Below are 21,503 nucleotides of genomic sequence, written 5' to 3'. Positions count from 1 at the left end.
ACAAATCACACGAATGTACTTGAATAAGATTCCTTTGCTTTTTTAGGTCGGAATTGATGCGAGTTCCCGATAAAGAATATTTAACAAAAAACGGCTAAGGAAATTGTATATCACAAAGGCTATATTATATATAATATAATTTAATTATTTCTTGTTCAAAAAAATTGAAACAGCTGATGTATATTCATATTATATGCGGAGAGGACATGTCTTAGTTATATATGCATTATAAATCGTTTGCCATTTTCATTTTCTCGGCAAAAGATAGAAGGGTTTTTATTCTTTTAATTTACCTTTAATTTAAGAAGAAAAAAAAATTTTTTTCAAATATATTTTGATAATTTTTCTACAAGACCATATAATTAGAGTAATTCTTTTTATTTAATTCATATAAAGCACAAAATCATTAGACATTTACAATAGTTAGTCATAAAAAACAAGTTATTTTTATAGGAAATAAAACTCAACAAGTGTTTATTACTTTGGAATATTTACCAGTAAATTAAATTTTAAAACAAATGCATCGGATAAATTGTGAAACAGAAGATAAATGAGATAAAAGTTTGAAACAGTACAACAAGTTAGCTTCTTGAATAACAGTATACGAAACTGTTTGGACAACAAATCTTCTTAATGCATAAGAAAATTGTTATTACAAAGTCCGTTGCTTATACCATATCCTACTTATTACTGTTGTGATGCCGCACGAGACTTGTAGAGGTATTATTTATGCGACTATAAATTTGTGTCCTATTAATCCTTTGTTGCGCAATTTATCAGATGTATCCGTTTCCTCTACTTTACCAACTGGCAAAGAGCCCACCATCGCGGTTCTTCTTCGCGTTTGCAACTCCACATTCTGTTGTGAAAATGACTTGTTCCTGACTTATCATTAAAGTTTATCCTACTATTGGGGTAGGGTGGGTAGGATCGAAAAAAATAAATCGTCTTTGGGTGATTGTCACATTATAAAATCTATTGCTATTAATAAAAATCATATGTAAATTTGTTGTATAAATACTATTAATGACCTTCTGAAATGAGTGGTAAACATCTTAAGTAAATTTCTTATATAAACGCTATTAATGATCTTCTGGCAAAAATCTTACATTTGTTGTACAAGTATTGTTAATGATTTTGTGAAATTATTGTCTTCATTTCGTCTCTTTCATTTTTTAAATACATTTTATATTTTTATAATATATTTGCGTAAACATACTATTTCCTAATTTTCTATATAATTTTGTATTTAACAGAAATATTGATTCAGTTAGTAATTTTATATGAAATAATCCTTTTATCAAGTTAACTTATTGAAAAATTATTAACTATAAGCCATTAATCCACGATTTAAAAACCTATGATGATACCTTGGCCTTCTAATGAAAAAGAAAAAATGTTCCAAATTTAGTCTCTCAAAATACTTCAAGTGTACCGATTCTCTAACTACGAATGATACAGCTATAGAAAATCAAGATAATTAACATGACATTAGGAACTACATTAACTATTCCTCATATCTATATCTTTCACATTCTACATCTTTCTACATTAACTATTTGGGAGAAAATGCTTACTATTTGTAAACGAATTTCAAGAACAAATTTAGCTCGGAATTTATATGTAACGATATTTAAGAAAAACGTGTCTACAGATTTTTTTTTGCTAAAGTGTTATTACTTGTCTATCGAATGTCATTATTTAAATTACAGCGAGTTAAAAGAATAAATGCACTTTCTAAAATAAAAAAGTTCAATTATAATTCATCTAGTAATTTGAATTTTTCATGTAATGCAATTAATCCTATACCATCTACACAATGTTGTGAATTATTGCTTTACAATTAGTCAATGTAAAAATGTTTTTCAAAAATATTTATAGGCATATAATAGTATGTTTGATGCAAATGAAAACTTCCTTTATGATGAGTTGTTTTATTGGGATATTAAAATTCTTAAAACGCTAATAAAAAGTGCCCCAAAAAAGATTATGGATAAAATATTTAAATCGGATGTTTTTAAGCATGCTTTAGGGGAAATTTTACGACAATCATAATTATTATTTAATTAAATACCTTTAATTTTAATTCAGTTAGGCATTTAATTTACAAGAATAGAAATATATGTATGATATTTCCAACTTAAAAAATATTTTTGGATCGATTGTTTTCATATTTTCTTTTATTGATAATACTATGTTAATGCTATCGTCTTTTATTTTTTCAGTATTTAGAAAGGAGATTTGGACGTCTTCTTAGGAGAATATGTTCGTTAAGTTTCTCTTTACAAGTTGTAAGTATTAAAAAAATGTTAATTATACTTACATTAATTCTCTTCAGTTTTACGTTATTTTTTGTTAGAATAAACATATGCTAAGACACATTAAAGGAAGAATTTATTCGTCAAACGGCAAGCCAGAAGATTAAATCCCTTTATTTGACTCCAAATTAATAACTACAAATTTATTGGTAAATTTCTATAAAAATGTTGAGCTAAAAAAATCATTTAATGATGCCTCCTGTATCAAAAATTTGCCCATTTAGTCACATCATAGCTACTAATTAAAAGTTATCGCATAAAAATAACCTGCCTCATGAAAAGTAAAAACTAATATTATTACTCGACGGCATTAGAAGTTTTGCTAATGAATTAAGTAACACTGTTCATTTATCAAATACGGGAGCCATTTTTTTATTCACTTTCAGATGAAGCATATAAAGATACCATGATAGATAGGGAACTAATTTAAATTTAGTATTAAAAGTTATGTATAAACGTTATTTTTCGGTATAAACATATTCACAGAAAGATTCAAGGAATTTGTCAAATCAGTGGGCTGTATTTCCGATTCCTGCATCAAAGAATATTGCAGCCAGTGATCTGATACGAAATATGTTTTGAAGCCCCTTATTACTTATGAAATCTTTAGATTCTTAGATGACTCTTGATTTCAGCAAAACGACGAAAATTACTCAACACTAAATCACGTTCTCGCAAATCTATTGCAACAGGTCTTGATCAAGTGATTAGAGAAACATGAAGAATGTTCGAAATTCAGGTTAAGAATGGACCGACTTTCATGTCGAAATTCCACCTTAAGATGCTGAATGTTTAGATATTCTTTCTCCATACACTTTCTTTAATAAAACAAAAAAAAAGTCTAAGAACTTCCAGACTTAAAAAGAGCTTCAAAAGAATGTTAAGGCTCATCTCCCATCACTGGTGGAAACGTTCTTTGAGGAGGATATCAGAAACCTTGTTCATCAGTTTATAAAAATGACTGAATCTTCATGGCGCTTATGTCGGAAAGTAACCATGTTTGTACATAAATTTTAGAAAAAAATGCATTTTATTCTCTTTTTTTGTATTTTTGTTGTTGTTGTCCATTGGAATAAAATTGCTGTCCCCGTGGATCAAGATCAAATTGCAATTTGATCAATATTCATGGTATTTATGTGTATTTTAAAAATATATTTAGATCATTATGTAGAATAATTCAATTAAACAAGCGATTATAATTGCAATAATCTCAGATATTTACTGTCACTTAGTGCTAAAACTATCGAGTCATTATGTCTATAAATTAGTGATGTTTGTATTATGGCTTCAAAGGAATTTTTAAGGTCAAAATCGTCGATATTCGTATCTTCTAAAATTCTAAATTTATTATTAATCTAAATTCTAATTTATTATTAATCTAATTCTAAATTTATTATTATCTTCTAAAATTTTAAATTAATTATTTCTTACGTATTAGTTAAATGATCCCTTTTAGAACATATTTTCGATTACTATCGTAAATACTAAAAATATGCACTCTAAAAAAATGTTAGGATCTAACCATTTTGCAAATTATTAAATCGTTTGGTGCGTTAGAATTGTGTCTATTTCCGGAATTCGTATTTCATTGGAATTTAATCTTCTATAAACACATATAGTAATATTATTCTTATAAATTAAGAAATGCTCTAAAAATTATTTCCGAAATTAAATTGCTGGCTTAGTACTAAGAAATGATAAAATAGTTCTAAAATGTTTGCAGTATTAAAATATTCTAAATATGGTTACAATATAGCTAATCAAAATTCTTTTCCTTAATGAGACAATATACATTTACTCCCTATTAGAGCATTTTATTAGTGCAAGCTAAAGAAATATAACATAGGGTTTAAAAGAAAATATTTTAAGGGAACAATAACATAAAATTCGCAGAAAAAAAACTATTTTTAATTCACTTATGATTCATTGAAATCAGCTTGATAACTGTATCGTTTATTTACACAGATATTGTACACAGCTGTCTGCTTGTATGCTCCAGCTCTGGCATTGAGCGCCGTGACCAATCTATCTCTATGGACATCTGTCATTACTGTAGGGGTCGTTTGCACATTTTATTGCACAATGGTAAGTGAAATATATAAATATCCCGATTTTTTTTATTCCAATACAAAAAAAAAAAAGGATCAGATATTTCTTTACAGTATTCAAAGCGAAAAATAAAAGAGAATACAGTAACTTTTACTTCAAAATAATGTTTTCAGTTAGATTCATCTAGCGTTATGATTAATTTCTAAAATTTTACTCTTAAATGAAAGAATTATTTTAAATATTCTCACAAATGTGTTTATATAATCGCAATATTAAAAGAATGCAAATTATTGTCTTAAAATAAGATTAGGAATAATTATTAAATTTATCCAATTTGAAGAAAATTTACGAAGAAATATAATTTGAATGCATATATATGTAGCTTAGAAGCTATTTTTTAATTATAAAAATAATTTGTTCAATAAGATGTCAAGAAAAAAATAACATTTCGATAGATTTTACTGGAATCTAATTAATTATGAAAAATCTTACTTAGTGATCATTTGTAACTCAAGTTTCTATTTGACAAATTTGTCTCTAAGGCCAATAGTCTTCCTTTTTTCCGCGATTTTCGCGTGTCACAGTTTATAGATAGTATCAATCCTATAAAAATTATCATATTTGAAAAATTTGACAAATTTGTCAGTTTTTTTCAGCTTGATACTTGTAATTGCCTAACAAAAGCATAGAATTAAATATGTTAAGACAGATTAAAAATTCTGAAGACGCAACATTTTCATTTTCTCATGTACGTATAGAGAATGTATTGTGATCTTTAAAAAGTTTGAACTTGGTATTTTGATGAATCTCCAAGATTTAGATCACAATGAATGATCATACACGCACGCACGCACTAAAACTTTTTTGGCATTATTTCTGTCTGTGAATGCGATAAATCAAAACCTATCTCTATTTTGATTTTCATCAAATTTTGAAAGGAATTTATTCCGAGAAAACCTGCCTGACTAGCTTTTCGACTATAAGTGAGGTGAATAATTACGAACTGTAGAGACAAAATTTAATAAATAGTTTTAGCATCTAACATGCAAATTCTTTTTAAATGTTGCAATTATTATGAATCTGTCAAAGGATTTGTCGTCTGCCGCTTTACACCTTTGCATGCATATAACGGCATGCAAAAGTGTTTAAATCAATGAAAATCATTATGTGATCTAATGATTATGACCATAATTCCATATCAGATTTTGGTTTCGCTCGGACTGAAAAAAAGGCATCCAAAATACATATTTACAAGCTAGATTCAATAAAAATGCTAGATTACGCCAAAGATCTATACTGCACCAATACTATACACGGCATTCGAGGCCGTATTCCAGGTCTACATTTATGTGGAGGAAGAGAGATGGTACCATTTTTTTTCATAATATTCGAGGACATTTCGCGTTGATCCCTCCTCAAAAGTGTTGTAGCAACATTCAAGCAATGAATCGCCTAAGATCTCACTCTAACAGGCTCTTTCCTAATTATTATTTGCTCTCATCAATTAATAAGATAGAAGTATAAGCTTATTAGAGAATACATGAGAAAGCTGCAGGAAATTGATTGATTGATTGATTAATGGTTTGATATTGCTGAATTAGAAAACATTTCTAAAATTGAACATCTCAATTTTGAATATTATAGTTTAATGAATATTTATAAAATTATTTTTCTTTATCATCGTTTTGGCTATAATTTTTCCCCCTGTATGTTTATTTCATAATTCATAAATGTAAGATCGTTGTGTGGAATTTAATTCCGCACAAAAACAATTACATATTAAAAATGAATTTTTGAATGTGTATTTATTAAAATAAAATCGCTCAATGGAATAAATTGTATTTTTAAATTTCATTTCTTGAGTTGCATTTTTGACTTACCGCTTTCACATGAATTTCGTAGGACTATATATTAAATTTCGTTTAATTTGTTTCGAATTTGAATTATTAAACTCGCAGACTGATATATTAATGGATAGTTTATTCTATAACTGTTACTTTGGGCATAGGAAGATTGGAAAAAGCGAATCTAAAATTAATTCAATTTCCGACGACCGATTTTTTTTTTAATCATCGAAACATTTTTCTCTGCATAATTCACATGCTATAAAAAAAACCAAATACACAAAATGTCTTTTCTATTGAATTCTTTATTTGGTTAATTAAAAATTGATATTTCATTTCTTTAAAGCTTTCATTATAGGAAAGAAAGATTGGAGGTTTTTCTAATTCAACGAATCTTAAATTTCCATATTTTATAAAATGCAACTTTGATCGAGAAAATATACAGATATGATAAGATAAATCTTCTCTTTACAGAATCAAGGAATATGCAACTAGTTCTAAAAATAAATGAGAAGTACCGCGCATTTCCATTAGTAATTTCTATTTAGTTGCCAGATTTGAAAGAGAATTGTTAACTAAATTCATTGATCAGTTTAATGGAACTCGGCTACAAAGAGGCTCAATATTTACTGAATATGTCTGTGTGACGCATTTCCATTTAATGAAATTACTCATGCAATCCAATTAGCTGATGCTATTTTGGATATACTTATTACAGAAAGAAAACGCTTGAATAAGTTTAATAAATCTTTTAAGTTATTATTAAAGTCCGATGTATTTGGAGTCCAGTTGCTAATATCAAGAGATACATATAGTTTCAGTTTGAAAAACGTTTTAAATGTAATGAACTACATTTTGTATTTCAATTAATATATTACTGAAAAATTGCAAAATATAAATTTTTATTCAGATATTGGTTCTATTACTCATGTTTGGTAAAATATTTTTCGCCCACTAACATCTTAAACAAGAAAAATCCCACTCTTCTTGGATCAAAACTGACCGATTTATGAAACTTTAAAAATCATTGTTTTAGACAACGAATACCTTAGGAAATCAAGGTGTTGATTGGATTATCTAAATAAATTTTTTAAAAAATGATGCAATAAATTTAAAAAAATGATGTCATTAAAAATGATGCAAGATAATGTAATTCATACTTTTATAACTTGATCAATTTTGTCCGCAGTATAGAATTTCATTAAAAATATTAGTGTGCGATCAGTATATTAAAAATACAACTAGTAGGACAGGGGGAGGACTGTGTAAAATATTTTTTTAATTATTTCAACAGTAAATATATTGATTCAAAAGAATAAAAATAATTCTTTGCAGTTTAAAGTATTTTTGAAGCTGGAACGATATGTCTTTTCAAAAGTTTTAAAAATTAACTGTGGATTAAGAGATTAAAGTGGAAAATGTGAATTGCTACAGTAGCTAATATCACCTAAAAATACAATAAATTTTTCTTTTTTCCAAGATAAGTACGACATTAATGGAATTGATTATACTATGCGGAATATATCTTTTTCTTCAAAATTTGATTACCAAAATGGGTTTGAGAGTTCATTTCAAATTACGTATCTTTTTAATTAACTTGATTGTTAACTTTCATTCAATCAAAAATGTCAGTGAAAGATAGTAATTCTAAGGCATTGTAGCGGATTGTTATGGGCGAGGATAGAACCTGAGACCTTGTGGTTTTCAGCCGAGTAACAAGATCACAATTCAAAAGTAATACTCGTGTCTCGTTGCTGTTATCTGGCTTATAAGGTACACCACAATACTCTCCCTCCAGTAAGTTGGAAGTGAGACGTTTATCTGGTATTTTCTCGCCAGGTTTCAGGGCATGATAATCTGCGCTATATTAAATAATACTTAATACATGGTTCACTTTTAGTTTTCATGAAATTCCGCACCTTATTCAACTTTGCAGAAATTCTGCGTTGATTCACACTAGTTCCCGATGCTTGATTCCAGTTTTTAATCTTTGAATAATTTGGCTTATAACGCTGACAAGAATTAACTTCTGTGAGCATAAACAGAACTATGGATCACCTGTTTTTTTATGCATATGCAGAACATGTGTACACGTGTACAGAACAACAATGAAACTCGAGCATTCAACACACAATTTCTAAATACAGATCATTTAAATGCCTTCAGGGTGGTATGAAAGCTGTCCTGTGGACTGACGTACTCCAGGCATTGCTCATGTACGTGGGATTGATAGCCATATTGGCCAAAGGAAGCGCGGATGTCGGAGGTGTCCAAACAGTTTGGTCTCGGGCAGAAGAAGGGGGACGTCTTATTGTGCCGGGGTAAGCAATGTTCCTTTGGTAATTGAGGTATTATTCTTATTACTGATATTATTCACCAAATATACGAAAGAAATGTGATTGTAATATATATCTCGTTACGTTTATTTCAGGCTTGAAATGGATTTCACTTCTCGTTATACATTTTTAAATATTTTCATGTACGGTTTCATCACTTCTCTTTCTGCCTATGGTGTCGGCCAAATGCAGGTTCAAAGGATGCTCACTGTAAGCTCCGTAAAGAAAGCACGGATGTAAGTAAAGTTCCCTAATGCAAATCATCAGAATTTTTTTTTTTTATTGGTTTTGATGTGAAGTAAAGGTTTTTTTTTCTCAATATAAATATTTGTTGTAAATTACCACTAAGAATTTATCGAAAATAGAAAATTCGATTTTCATTACTGACTTTTTAACTTCATAATTTTCGTTGGGGCACGTTCTGGGACATACACAAATAGCTAGCAAACAAATTTTGAAGATAAGGAGGTGTTTTAGTTTTATGGTAGATATTAACTGGTTATAAATTGAAAGCTGATATCTCGCCTCATGAATGGGCGTCATTTATAAAATTTAGCACTAGTCATAAAACTAGAGTCATAAATATTAAATAAGTTATAATACGTGAAAGTTTTCTTTGCATCAACTTAGTTTGATTTTTCTAATTCTCTTATAGTTTATGAAAATTGCCCTTCTTTTATAGCTGCTTATAACATTTGAAGATTGTTTAGAAAAATTGGAAAAACAGTTAAAATTCAACAGATGTATTGCTTGCTTTATACATTTAATTATATAATTCAATCACTTCCACTATGCCTTTATAGCCTTACGATCCTGTTTTTCAAAAACGCTGTAATTCGGAGACAAATATTTAAATATTATTTGAAAATCCATGGGTGCATTAAATTATTTTTAAATCTTTTTAAAATGGCATTTCAAGTAATTGATTTTTAATTCATATTCTCAATGATGATATGAATTTGAAAAATTAAATCTAATTAAAAATAAATTATTATTTCAAATTTAATCTAGTTTTACAAACTCCAATATTTTACTAACCTTTCTCTATATGAAATAATCCTTCATATAGAGAAAGCAAGCATAGTTAGTTTTACAAGTTATGAAAAAAAATCATATCTTAAATGAGAAGTTTTTAATTGTTCTGTAATATAAACAAATTAAGGACTTTTTTCAACAGTTACAAAATTTCGAACAGTTAAAAAAAATTGTATCACTGACATAAACAGTAAAATTGAAATATTTTGGATTATTTCTAATTTATTCCATGAAAATTTTGCATTCACAAGGATTTAACTAAATAAATTGAATCTCAAGTAAAAAAATCTTGATATTTATTAGCAAGTTTGTTTTGTTCCAGTGCTTTGTTTTCAAGTATACCTGTGATCGCAATCTTCCATGTTGTAAACGTCTTTGTAGGTCTAGTTGTGTATGCCAATTTCTACGACTGTGATCCTCTCACTTCAAGCGAGAGACCCATATCAAAGCCTGACCAAGTAAGGTTTAGTTTTTGTCATTTGGTATAAAACTATTAAGTTTTAAAAGAAGTCACTGGGAATTCATTAAAATTTATTATTATTTCACAATTCTAATTTTTATTATTTCACAATTCTAATTGTTATTATTTCACAATTCTTAATTGTTATTATTTCACAATTCTTAATTGTTATTATTTCACAATTCTTAATTGTTATTATTTCACAATTCTTAATTGTTATTATTTCACAATTCCACAATTCTTAGTTGTCATTATTTCACAATTCTTAATTGTTATTATTTCACAACTCTTAATTGTTATTATTTCATAACTTAAAATTCATTATTTTGTTCATAAACTTTATCGAAAGAAATCGGAACGATTTTTTTTGCGTCTCCAACTTCAGGTTGATTACTGAAAAAGCTATCAAATGGATCTACTCTGTAAAACATCTTATACGTGCTTGCTTTTATATGTGAATAAAGCAAATAAAAAAGGTCTTTTTAGGCACTATGCTTTTTAATATAATTAATAGTTTCAGTGAATCAAAAGTTAAAGGTCATTAAAACAAAGGGAGTGCGAAGCATTAAATTGCTTTTGCTCTGCATTTGCAAAAAAAAAAAAAGATTAACAAAATGAAATTAATATTCTTTTTTGAGATATGTAAAGACATCATTATTTTTTTCTCATATATTTAATCCAGTTTTTCCATGGCAGAAAATTATTAACTAATCTTTGTTTAGGTCATAATATGCAATAATTTGACAATAAAATTTCGCCCTTCTTAAAAGTGAATGAGAAGCTATAACCACGTAATGCTGAAGATCTTATTATTCTATATAAGTTTGGCATTCTTATACAGAAAGAAAAACGCATTATATCAGTATATACCATAGGAATTTTATCTCCTATTTATGAAAGTTGTGATATAAATTTTGTTTATTGACATCCTAGATGTTCTGTTCTAAAAACAAAATTTTTAAAAAATTTGAAACGGAATTCTCCAAATTTGGAGTAAAACAAGGTATAAGTTTTATTTACTTTCTAGTAATTTTTCAGTTCAATCACAGCCTTTCAATTGACGCGATCCTGATTCAAAATATACCATCAAAATAATAATTTTCATCTTGTTTTTTTCTACGAAGTCGTTTCATTATAGTACATAAAAACTGAAAAAAATATTCATAAAAAGATGATGATAAATAATTAAATTAATTAATTTTAAAGATATTTTAGACTCCCTATTATTTATTTTATGTGGATGAAAAATATACTAAATGCTGTCATCAAATGTCAAATACTAATAATATTTAGGATGACATAATGTATTTTTAACTATAAATTTTTTGAGATATCAGATATTCTTGATTAAGACATTAATTTATTTTCATTGACTAAAATGTAACGAAATTATTTCCATTCATATTGTTGCGGTAATCATCCGATAAGTGCACACTGAAATAAGTCCAATATGTTGAATGGTGGAGATTGATGTCTTACTACATAAAACCACGAAATATCAATAACAAACACAAAGAACAATTCCTGTAGAAACTCGCAATTCAAGCGGCAATTCATTAGAAAACGGCAATATCAAAGAACACAGCTAGAAATCTTGCTCCTCTCAACAAACATTCCACACCAAGAATTAACTTTTTTCTGAACACGCTTATTTAAATAAACTCTGACAGGATATAAAATCGTCGTGAAAGATCTCTTGATCTTAATTTCTATTAGAGATATCGCCATAATTCTTGTAATTTCGAGATTTCGGTTTTTGTCGCCAAGGTCAGAGATCACTGATGTGACAGTCATTTTGCATTCATTAAGAAATATAAATTTCCATTTACTAATACTGCCAGAAATCAATAGTACAGATTCCTTACAATATCAATGAAAAAACTGCTTTGGAGCATTTACATTTCTTCTAAAAATTATAGCAATTATTTCTGATTGTCGAATGTTGTCATCGTTAACCGTGATAGTAATATCCAATATTCATTTCAGCTATTGCCTTACTTTTCCCTGAAAGCTTTGAGCAGCTTTCCAGGAATGCCGGGGCTGTGCATCTGCGGAATGTTGAGTGCCGCCCTTAGTACATTGTCCTCCCTCTTCAATTCCTTAACCACCGTCACCGTGGAAGATTTCATGCGCCCTTTCTGGAAGATGAGCGACAGGAGGAATGCAATGGCAGCGAAATTCATAAGTATGCATATCATGAATTATTAAAAGTCACGAATTATTTTTCAGCCAATTACAATAGTTGAATTCTTACTTCTAATTCATTCATATTTAGTATTCTTAACATTTTCGTCAAAGGATAGATTCTGGCTATATTTCGAATTTTAACCCTCTCATTTCTGATATCATTTGATTTCAAAATACTGGAATCCTTGATTTTCATTTTCCAAGATAAGAAAGCTTAACAGATGGCTATTAACCATCAAAAGGTCTCAAGAAACTTCCTTATCCACCAAATCCATCTAAGCGAGCGTCGATATTAGCCAAGCACGCGTCATGGATACTTATTCAATCACTTATAGAAAGATGGAGAAAAATCTCTGTGATATCCAGTCGTCTCGGCCGCCCACCGTGATTTCGTTGAACAGGCTTTTGGGGTGTTTCAGTATTGATAAAGTTAAACCATACAAGAATCTCTGCCAATATTTGAAGATGAATAAGATATTGCCATTTACAAAGATAAGATATTGCTACACATGTAATAACTTTTTTCTCTTTTTTTAAACACACAGTACATAGTGAATTTATCGATAATCTGGCTGAGGAAGATGTTTATGAATTCTGTCCACTGCCAATTTTCTTAATCAGCATTATTCAAAAATTGATGAACCGATATGCGTTTTGATTAAACATTGATAACAGTTGGTTGCTACATGTTTTCCTGGCTTTTCTCTGACCTGAATTCATATGAAGACCGTTGGATTCTCAAAGTTGTCTATTAATGCTATTTATTCACTTTATTTTAAAATTGACTATTTCTTCGGTTATGATTTAAGAACTCCATTTTGACTCAATATACCACAGTTTTCATTTACCAGGAGTTTTAGACTATTGGATTGGAATTCTAGATGAAGTGACATTAGAATTATTATCATTTGTTCAGACATTTGTTGGCGAACAATATCTTAATTCTATATAAGATTTGTGTTTTAAAACCCCTGGAATATATTTAAGAAATAGCAAAGAAATATTGATAAAAAAATGCTGCCTCTTTAGTTTCTTGCACGTGCATATAATATTTGTAAACATTTATAGAACACAATAATCAATGGCATTCAGTAGATACTTTGATTTTTAAAAAATTGTTTTACTATTTTCGATATAACAAAGATCAGACTTAAAAAAAAAAAAAAAAAACTAGAAAACACTGCCTTAAAAATTTTAGCCGCTAGCATAATTCAATTTTTTATACGATGCTAATTTTTTACTAAATTTACCACGCTGCTATTCTCAAAGAATCATCTTGTTTACCGTATTGAATCCAAAATTCAACTTCAAGATGTTTTTCACTTTAGATTGATCATATTGTAGATAATATGAAATATGCGAAGTTTTTTTCATTCCATCATGTCAAAGTGTACTTATTTATAAAAAGATCATTTTTTCATGGTCTTATTTGTTTAAATATATGTAATACCAAATTTAAAGTTCAATATATATAAAATATTGCAAATATAGCAATTTAAAAAAAAAAATTTTTATTATTGGCGATAACCAGATCTTAATAATTATCATATGAAAATATTAAAAAATAGTAACATTTCATAAAATGCAAAAATGAGAGTTACCTTCACTTCATTCTACTGAAGATGAGTACGACAAGTATGACGATAAGTTGATTTATAAGTACGCAAGTTCTCATTTCCACATGGGGTATAATATGATCCGGTGCTGAATTACACCATGGCGCTGTCTGGTTGTACCTTTCCATGGAGCTGAGCTGTAATTGTTGTCGTTTTGTGTTCTTCTCAGTTCTTGATTTATTATCACGGTGACCTAATAATGCAGTTCACTTTGGATGTCCAGGCAGAGCGGGGATAGCTCCTTTGTAGTTATCTTCACACCAATGACGGGGCGTACATCCTTCATGAGTGATTAGGTCGTAGCCGTAAATTCCAAATCTTTGTTGCCACTGTCTGAACATGGCGGGAAAACAGCCTTTCAGATCACACCTGATGCTGTAGAAAGAAGGAATTAAATATTAACATTCTTCATTCAAGGACATTCATCTGAAATTTACAAGATAGATTTCAAAGTATATTTGAATTATGAGATAAAATGTGTGTGTGAGATTTATTTAGAACATTCATTTTTATTTCCTGATATATGCATAACTAAAACAAGAATTCGTTTACATGGAAAAATTCTGATTAAAAACAAATTTTAAGAAATCGTTTTCCTAAAAAATAAAGTATTAATAACATTTTTCTGCTTACAACTCGAAATTAAATTTCTCTTCAATCTTTGCCAAAATGATTTAATATTTAAAATGCATATTGAATTTTGTTGTTTTTTTAAAAAGAAGAAAAATAAAATAATTATTTCAATAATAAATTTATGTGGTTCGTTCAAGAAAAATTAGAATTTCATTTATATCTGATCATTTACGGAATTGATTAAAATAATATTGAATTCAGTTATATACTGAAACTAAAGTTTCATCCCTATTGTACAGTAATATACAGTATCCAGATAATTTAATGTGAACCTTTGTTGAATGAACTTAATATACTTTCCTGCATTGTAAAATAATGTTTACAAGTTATGAACAAAGTTATGGTATGCATCATTTTGACAGATAATAATATGTAGTATGCGCAATTTCTAATTAAACCAAAGACATAGGCTTAATGTATTTTTTTAATATATTCTCTTCCGCTTCACCTCGTATAAAATTATAATTGTTACGAACGCTCAAAAATTTACTGTTAATATACCGCGTATGAGTATATTGTGTTTCGTAGAATAATAATGAAGTCCAAATATTTATTTCTGATGCATTTTGTCCCCCTTATAAACTGATCAAAACCAACTACATTATTAATAAAGAGATTACATACAAATTTCATTTATTTCAATTTTTGGATTTTGTGAGGGGCCGCGGTGGCCCGGTAGTAAGGCCTCGGCATTGGAACCGGAGGGGTTCAGGTTCGAGACTCATTCCACAGAAGAATCGTCATGTGAGCGGGTCTGGTGCACGTTAAATCTATGGGAGCCAAATGTCCTCCCGTTGGTGTGCTGTAGAAGTTTAGAGGGGGGGGGTGCCAGCTAAGGTGTCATCCTCATCGTCTGACCACGGTTGAAAATGGTGAGGTCCTCCCAAAATAGCCCTAGTGTTTCTTTAAAACGGTACGTTAATATAACTAAACTAAACTTCATTTTGTGAGTTGTTACGTTAAACTACATTCGAAAGTACATGCCAACAATTGTTTAACCCTCTAACGGATTTGATGCAAAATTTGATAAAGATCTACACTTTAGGTGAAAAATTGTCTACAAAATTTTGATATAATCCTTAATATTGATCTGTCACCGTGTTCACTTGTACAGCCAGACTGCTTGCAAATGTATATCAATCAAAAGGCGATAGAAATCTATATATCTGAGTTGAAAACCCTATACCAGATTTCATCTATCTAGATCAAAGCGTATTTTGAATTATCGTGTTCAGAACAAGACAGTCAGAATTCCAAAACTGTGTTTTTTAGACTCGTGGGAAGTCTGAAACGTGGAGATCCGTCAAAATCTACCAATAGAATTTTTTTTATCAATTATAATTCTTTCTTTTTGAATACTTTGTAATCGAGAAAGTAAAAAGGTTTATATAAGCTTTTGCTATGGTCACATAAAATAGTTTACATCAAATGTTTTATCCACGCAGATTTGATATTAGAAAATCCTTTCAAGCAATTAACTAGCATTCCCAGTATAACATTAGCAAGCCTAATGACATTATATAAGATCAAGGGTTTATTGGCATTACTAAGCGTAGACGTTTACTGTCATACACGTGTCGCTGATAATGAAACAAGGGGAAGATGAATGGTCCGCTCAGTTGGAAGAAGATCATGGCAGTCGTCCAATAGGGAGAATGAAAAGGTATTACATAGGTGGCAGTTTTTAGTTCCATTTGAGACGGTGTTTACGGAAATTCAGGAGGAAAGAAAGGTATAGAGCGCACGGCCAGTCCAAAATAAAATCTTAGTAACATTAGTAAAAGTAAAGGTACACATTGTTAGTTTCTTTTTTATATAAAATAGTATCACCTTCTCCGATTCTTAGTTATTGCACAGGAATTGAATTCAATGGCCACCGTATCACTAATTTCATTGAATGTTAATTTCTTGAAAGATAATATCAGTTTAATACTATGGTGTACCGAGATCACTGAAAAACTTTGTATAAAATATATTTTAATCTTTATGGCTAGTTTATAATCATGATTTAGTATTTAAAAGATAGCTAGTTTGTTATCATGTTTCTATACTTGTTTATCTATTTACTGAAGCTTTGTGTACATTTAAAATTCTCACTATAGTTAAAAGATTTCACATTGGAACTTCGTGAAATGAAATGCGGTAAACAAATATTTGAGATCAAATATCAAAATAACTGTTTGTGATTCAAAATAATGAGCACCTTACTGGGGTCTAGAATTGCGTGAATATGCGATTTAAAATTGAATTAATATGGATCCCTACCCATGTTGATATCAGGGGTAATGAGATTGCCGACTTCCTGGCCAAGTCCGGTGCTGAAGAGACTTTGATACCTTCTGCACTGCTCACCTTTACGGAGCTTTTTTCCATCGCTAAAAACAGGAATAAAATTTCTTGGTGTGTTCCACCAGTGCACCACTGGTATCGAAGTGATCATCCGGGTGGCTCTCTGGCTCTTGTTTGCAGCCGACAAGATCAATCCACCCTCACTCGCTTCCTCAGTGGTCATCTTAGATCATTAAAATATTATGGTGACTCCAAGTGATTTGATGTTTGCACCATTTGCTCTAAGGTTCAGGCTTCATCTGAACATATCCTTGCCTGCCTGGGGCTTACCAGAAGGAATACGATAAACATTCTACTGATGCTTTTGGACTTTTTTAGGTGCACAATATCATGGACCTGAATTAACCATGCTGATCTTCGGAATAGGCAACAGTAAAAATTTGAAATAGTGGGGTTTTTTTTGTTTGTTTTTTCATGTTTGACTGTTATAGCAGTTTGAATGATCACATACTGTAACTTAATCAACTGCTATTATATTTATTTTTGTACAAACCTCAAAAACTGGTCATATGAGTAGAATCCGAAAACGCAATGTCCATTCCAAAATAACCCTCATATAATGGAATGTTACTCTGCCAGATTTAAATTTTTGAAGAAGCAGTTATTAAATCTTCACGTTTTGCTGTGGTTTGTACACAGAATGTATGGATAAGTGTGCGAAGATACGTATGCGAGTCATGTAGTAGTATTTAATACAATATAAAAATTCTGTATTCAGTATATTCCTGAAGAGTATTTAAAAATAGCAATTGATCATTCAGTAATTGCTGACGAAAAAAAACATTGTACAGACTTTTAGAAGTAAAACTTTTGCAGCAGCTTGTCCAACGACTTGGCAATTTTCAATTCTGTAGAATCAATGAATTAAAGAATGAAATATAAAATAAGTATTTCTCTGTTTTTCCAAGAATCATATGCCTGTGCTTGCATATAATAACTTTTTTAAATTGATATATTAACCAAAAATATTAAACATAAGGAAATATAAAAGTAATTTATTATATCAAAAATAAATGTATCGATATAAAAAAAATATTGCAGTTTATGCAAAATCTCAATGAAAATTTACGGTATTATTATACAGGGTGTTTATAAAGTCCCGGACCCATTTTGATGTTTAATAACTCATAAAATAATAAAGATATAAACACACTTATGACATTTATTGATGGAATAACTCATATATTTTCCTTTTCAGGTTTGAATATTTTTACTTTTGTAAATATCGTCTGCGCGTGTGGTTAATTTCAGATAATTTCATTTTCCAGTCTAAATATCTGTACTTTTCTAAATATTGTCTGCTTATTAATTGCATTTTTCTCTTTTGTTTTTGTCAACTATTGCAAAGTTATGTTTACTTTTGATGTGTTTGTTCTATGTAGTACTTTTGTATGTGATGTTTTATTCGAGCGGATATTAAGGAGAATGCATACACCACAAGAGAAAGCACGGATTTTATGGTGGTTCATAGAAATGAAATCGATAGTGCAAGCACAGAGAAATTACAGAAGAATTTACCAAAAAGATCCTCCATCCAAAAACAGCACCTTGCGGTGGAAAAAGAATTTTCTAGAAATTGGAAGTATCGAAGATAAGAAACGTTCCAGACGTCATTGCACAAGTGATTTTGATGTTGAGCGTGTCAGAGAGACATTTTTACACAATCCTAGAATATCTGTGAGATCAGCGGCAACAGAATTGGATATGCCAATTTCGACGGTGTACAAGGTTATTAAGAAAAAATTAAGACTGCATGCATACAAAGTTCAAATTGTTCAAGTTTTGGAACCGAACGATAGGCCTAGGAGGATGGCCTTTGCAACAGATATGCTAAGGAGGATAGAAGATGCTGCTGATTTTCTGAAGAGCATAATGTTCTCCGATGAAGCATCCTTTCATGTTTCTGGCATTGTTAATCGCCATAAAGTGCGCAAATGGCTCTGTGGATGCCGACATGCTTGTCGCTACCTGGCGTGAAATTGACTATCGACTTGATATTCTCCGTGCGACGAAGGGGGCACACGTGGAAGTTCATTGACAAAGGTCATGAAACTTTTTGAGTCTATTTAACCATTTATGTTATTAATTTAAATCTATCTTTATTATTTTATGAGTTATTAAACATCAAAATGGGTCCGGGACTTTATAAATACCCTGTATTTTTAACACAATGCTAGTACACTTTTCAATATGTGAACTGCCAATCACGTGATATCGCGTGATGCGAGTACTCACCAAACAAAATTCCAATTTTCAGCTTGGGAATAAGCGTGTTAACAAACCCAAGTTTTCCCTGCATACAGATTACTTAAAGAAAAGGAACAATTCGTATAGGACAGCATTAAATATCTTTCGAAGGCAAGCATTCATTACATAATTGACCTCGATTTTTTTTTTAGCATATTTATTTCGAATTTCAGTTTGGCAAATTGAAATATTATTTTCCCGACCACATTATTTTCCAACTTGATTAAATTATATATCTATGTCTACTTACCTAAAAAGAAATGAATCATCGAATTTCTTAAATTGTGGGGTATTTTACATTTGCGTATTACATGTATATTCATATATAATCTTATAATATGATCCGGATAAGTTGAAACAAAAATTTCAAATTATTGCTCTTTAGAGGAAACTACAAAGCTTCCATTTTACATTTTAGCTATCTTCTATGGCTTTCTAAGCCTCGTCCTCACGTATATTGTATCAAGTTTTGGAAATGTGCTGCAAGCTTCTACTATAGTGTACGGTCTCGTGGCTGGACCTACGCTGGGAGTGTTTCTACTAGGAGTTTTAACAGCAAGAACCAATGAAAAGGTTAGTTACTTATTTTTGATTACAAATACTTCTATGCTTTATTGACATTACTAAGGATTAAAATATGATCTTGCATTTAAGCGATCTGGTGTGGATTTAGTAAAACTCATTGGATGCAAATCTGGTAATTATAATAAAAATATTAATATAATCAGTTTGAAATGTATCATGCTTTAAATATATTTTTCTCCTTTCTTTGTGATGTTTCAGTATTTAATCTAAAGTCTTTATTAACAGAAGATATTGTACGACATCTCTACGATGTTATCCAACATTTTAAGTACTGGCCAATATGGTGTAGATATCGTAACAATGTCTTTAAGCATTTTGTGCTAATAGGGGTAATTCGCATTCCTTGATTTTTGCATTCTTTTAGAGGAGTCGCTGAGCTAAGCTGCTGAAAACTGAATCAAGTTTTCCAAAACTGCATAATATAACTATGATAATGGACAGATACTTGTGTATTAACTACATGCTATTGGCGAACTTTTGGTTTAACCGTTTGTCATTGGCGAATATAGTCAATACATCTTTGGCAATGTTTTGGCGTTTAATCTCTGGTATGCCGGTTTAAGTACCAGTATGCATTTTAACAAATCATTATTCTTGGTTTATATCATTTCATGTATAAAAATAATTGACTTTCTTTTTATGTGTACTATTGTAATTTACTTGTACTAATTTCCTGACTTCCAAATGATATTCTAAACATAATTTGTATGTCTACGCTAATGATAGAATATTTAAGAAATTTTCGGAAGATCCAGTGAAAATATTCATTTTTTTAAATAAAAAAAGATTCATAGATGTTATATGCGAAAACGTTAACCACAACGATAACACGTCCTCTTTCGTAATTCTAATGAAGAATCGACTGCCCTATTAGCACAAAATGCCGAAAAACATTCTTATGACATTTTGGCGGTATTCGCCTGCCTTCAGAATGTCTGGTAGCATCGTAGAGATATTTCACAATATCTTGTACTAAAAGAGATGCTAAGTCCTGAAATGGAAATACTCTCTAATTGAATGCGATTGCTTCAAATATGGAACTCATGGTCTTAACTTAATTTCTAGTTAATTCATTTGAATTTACAAAAATATTTGGTTTTTCCAGGGAGCAGTGATTGGCCTATTGGCATCTCTGGCTTTTACTGCTTGGATCAGTTTCGGAAGCGCACAGACAAATATTGGCCATGCGAAACTGCCAGTTTCAATCTCAGGTTGTCCGATCAAAAATTCTACTCTCACATCCACCTTATCTCCAATAACAACGACGCTGGAACCACACATGTCAGATAATTTAATAGAGTAAGTCCTAATTAAGACATTCTTTACCAGGTAGAATAGCATGATCTACTATATTATACAATATTATCCGATAATATATACCCAATTCGGAATATTGTTTATAATCATTCTATTTTGGATAATATCTATGTGATACTGAGATAAGAAAGATGAATTTTAACTATAGCCTTATTTCAAACTTTGCTATCGCATAGATAATTATTATAATAAGTATTATTTTAAAAGAATTTAACGAAAAACCGTCATTTCAGCTTAATTTTTTTTTGTAAGAATTAATTTACAATGATTTATACTCAGTCTAATTTTATTTCACTTCCAAATTCAATTTTAAAATAAACTGACAATTTTAAAAAGGATTATAATTTTAAATTTTAATCATATTCAAAATGGGCTTTAATATTAACTGAATATTCAGGATTTTCTCTTTGTTGTTTGTTATATCTTAAACTTCTACTATTTAAATTTCTATTATTTTTTTAAATATTAAAATTTTTTAATATTCTAAAAAAATTTTAAAAATTCGGAATTTTGAAAAAAATTAAAAT

General features: G+C 29.7%; 1 protein-coding gene across 1 annotated transcript in view; it reads left to right on the top strand.

Annotated features, from left to right (window-relative positions):
- LOC129968553 (putative sodium-dependent multivitamin transporter) overlaps positions 1-21,503 on the top strand; it is a 44,778-nt gene that overhangs the window by 17,606 nt on the left and 5,669 nt on the right. The window contains exons 2-9 of the mRNA XM_056082566.1: positions 2,226-2,291; positions 4,284-4,403; positions 8,378-8,532; positions 8,643-8,783; positions 9,905-10,040; positions 12,029-12,227; positions 19,493-19,647; positions 20,765-20,958. Coding sequence (XP_055938541.1) covers positions 2,226-2,291; positions 4,284-4,403; positions 8,378-8,532; positions 8,643-8,783; positions 9,905-10,040; positions 12,029-12,227; positions 19,493-19,647; positions 20,765-20,958 — 1,166 coding nt within the window. The remainder of the gene's footprint in view (positions 1-2,225; positions 2,292-4,283; positions 4,404-8,377; positions 8,533-8,642; positions 8,784-9,904; positions 10,041-12,028; positions 12,228-19,492; positions 19,648-20,764; positions 20,959-21,503) is intronic.

This window comes from Argiope bruennichi, chromosome 1 (assembly GCF_947563725.1).
Source record: "Argiope bruennichi chromosome 1, qqArgBrue1.1, whole genome shotgun sequence".
Classification (NCBI taxonomy): Eukaryota; Metazoa; Arthropoda; class Arachnida; order Araneae; family Araneidae; genus Argiope; species Argiope bruennichi.
The sequence above is the reverse complement of the archived record's forward strand: the minus strand, read 5'-3'. Positions and strand labels throughout refer to the sequence as shown.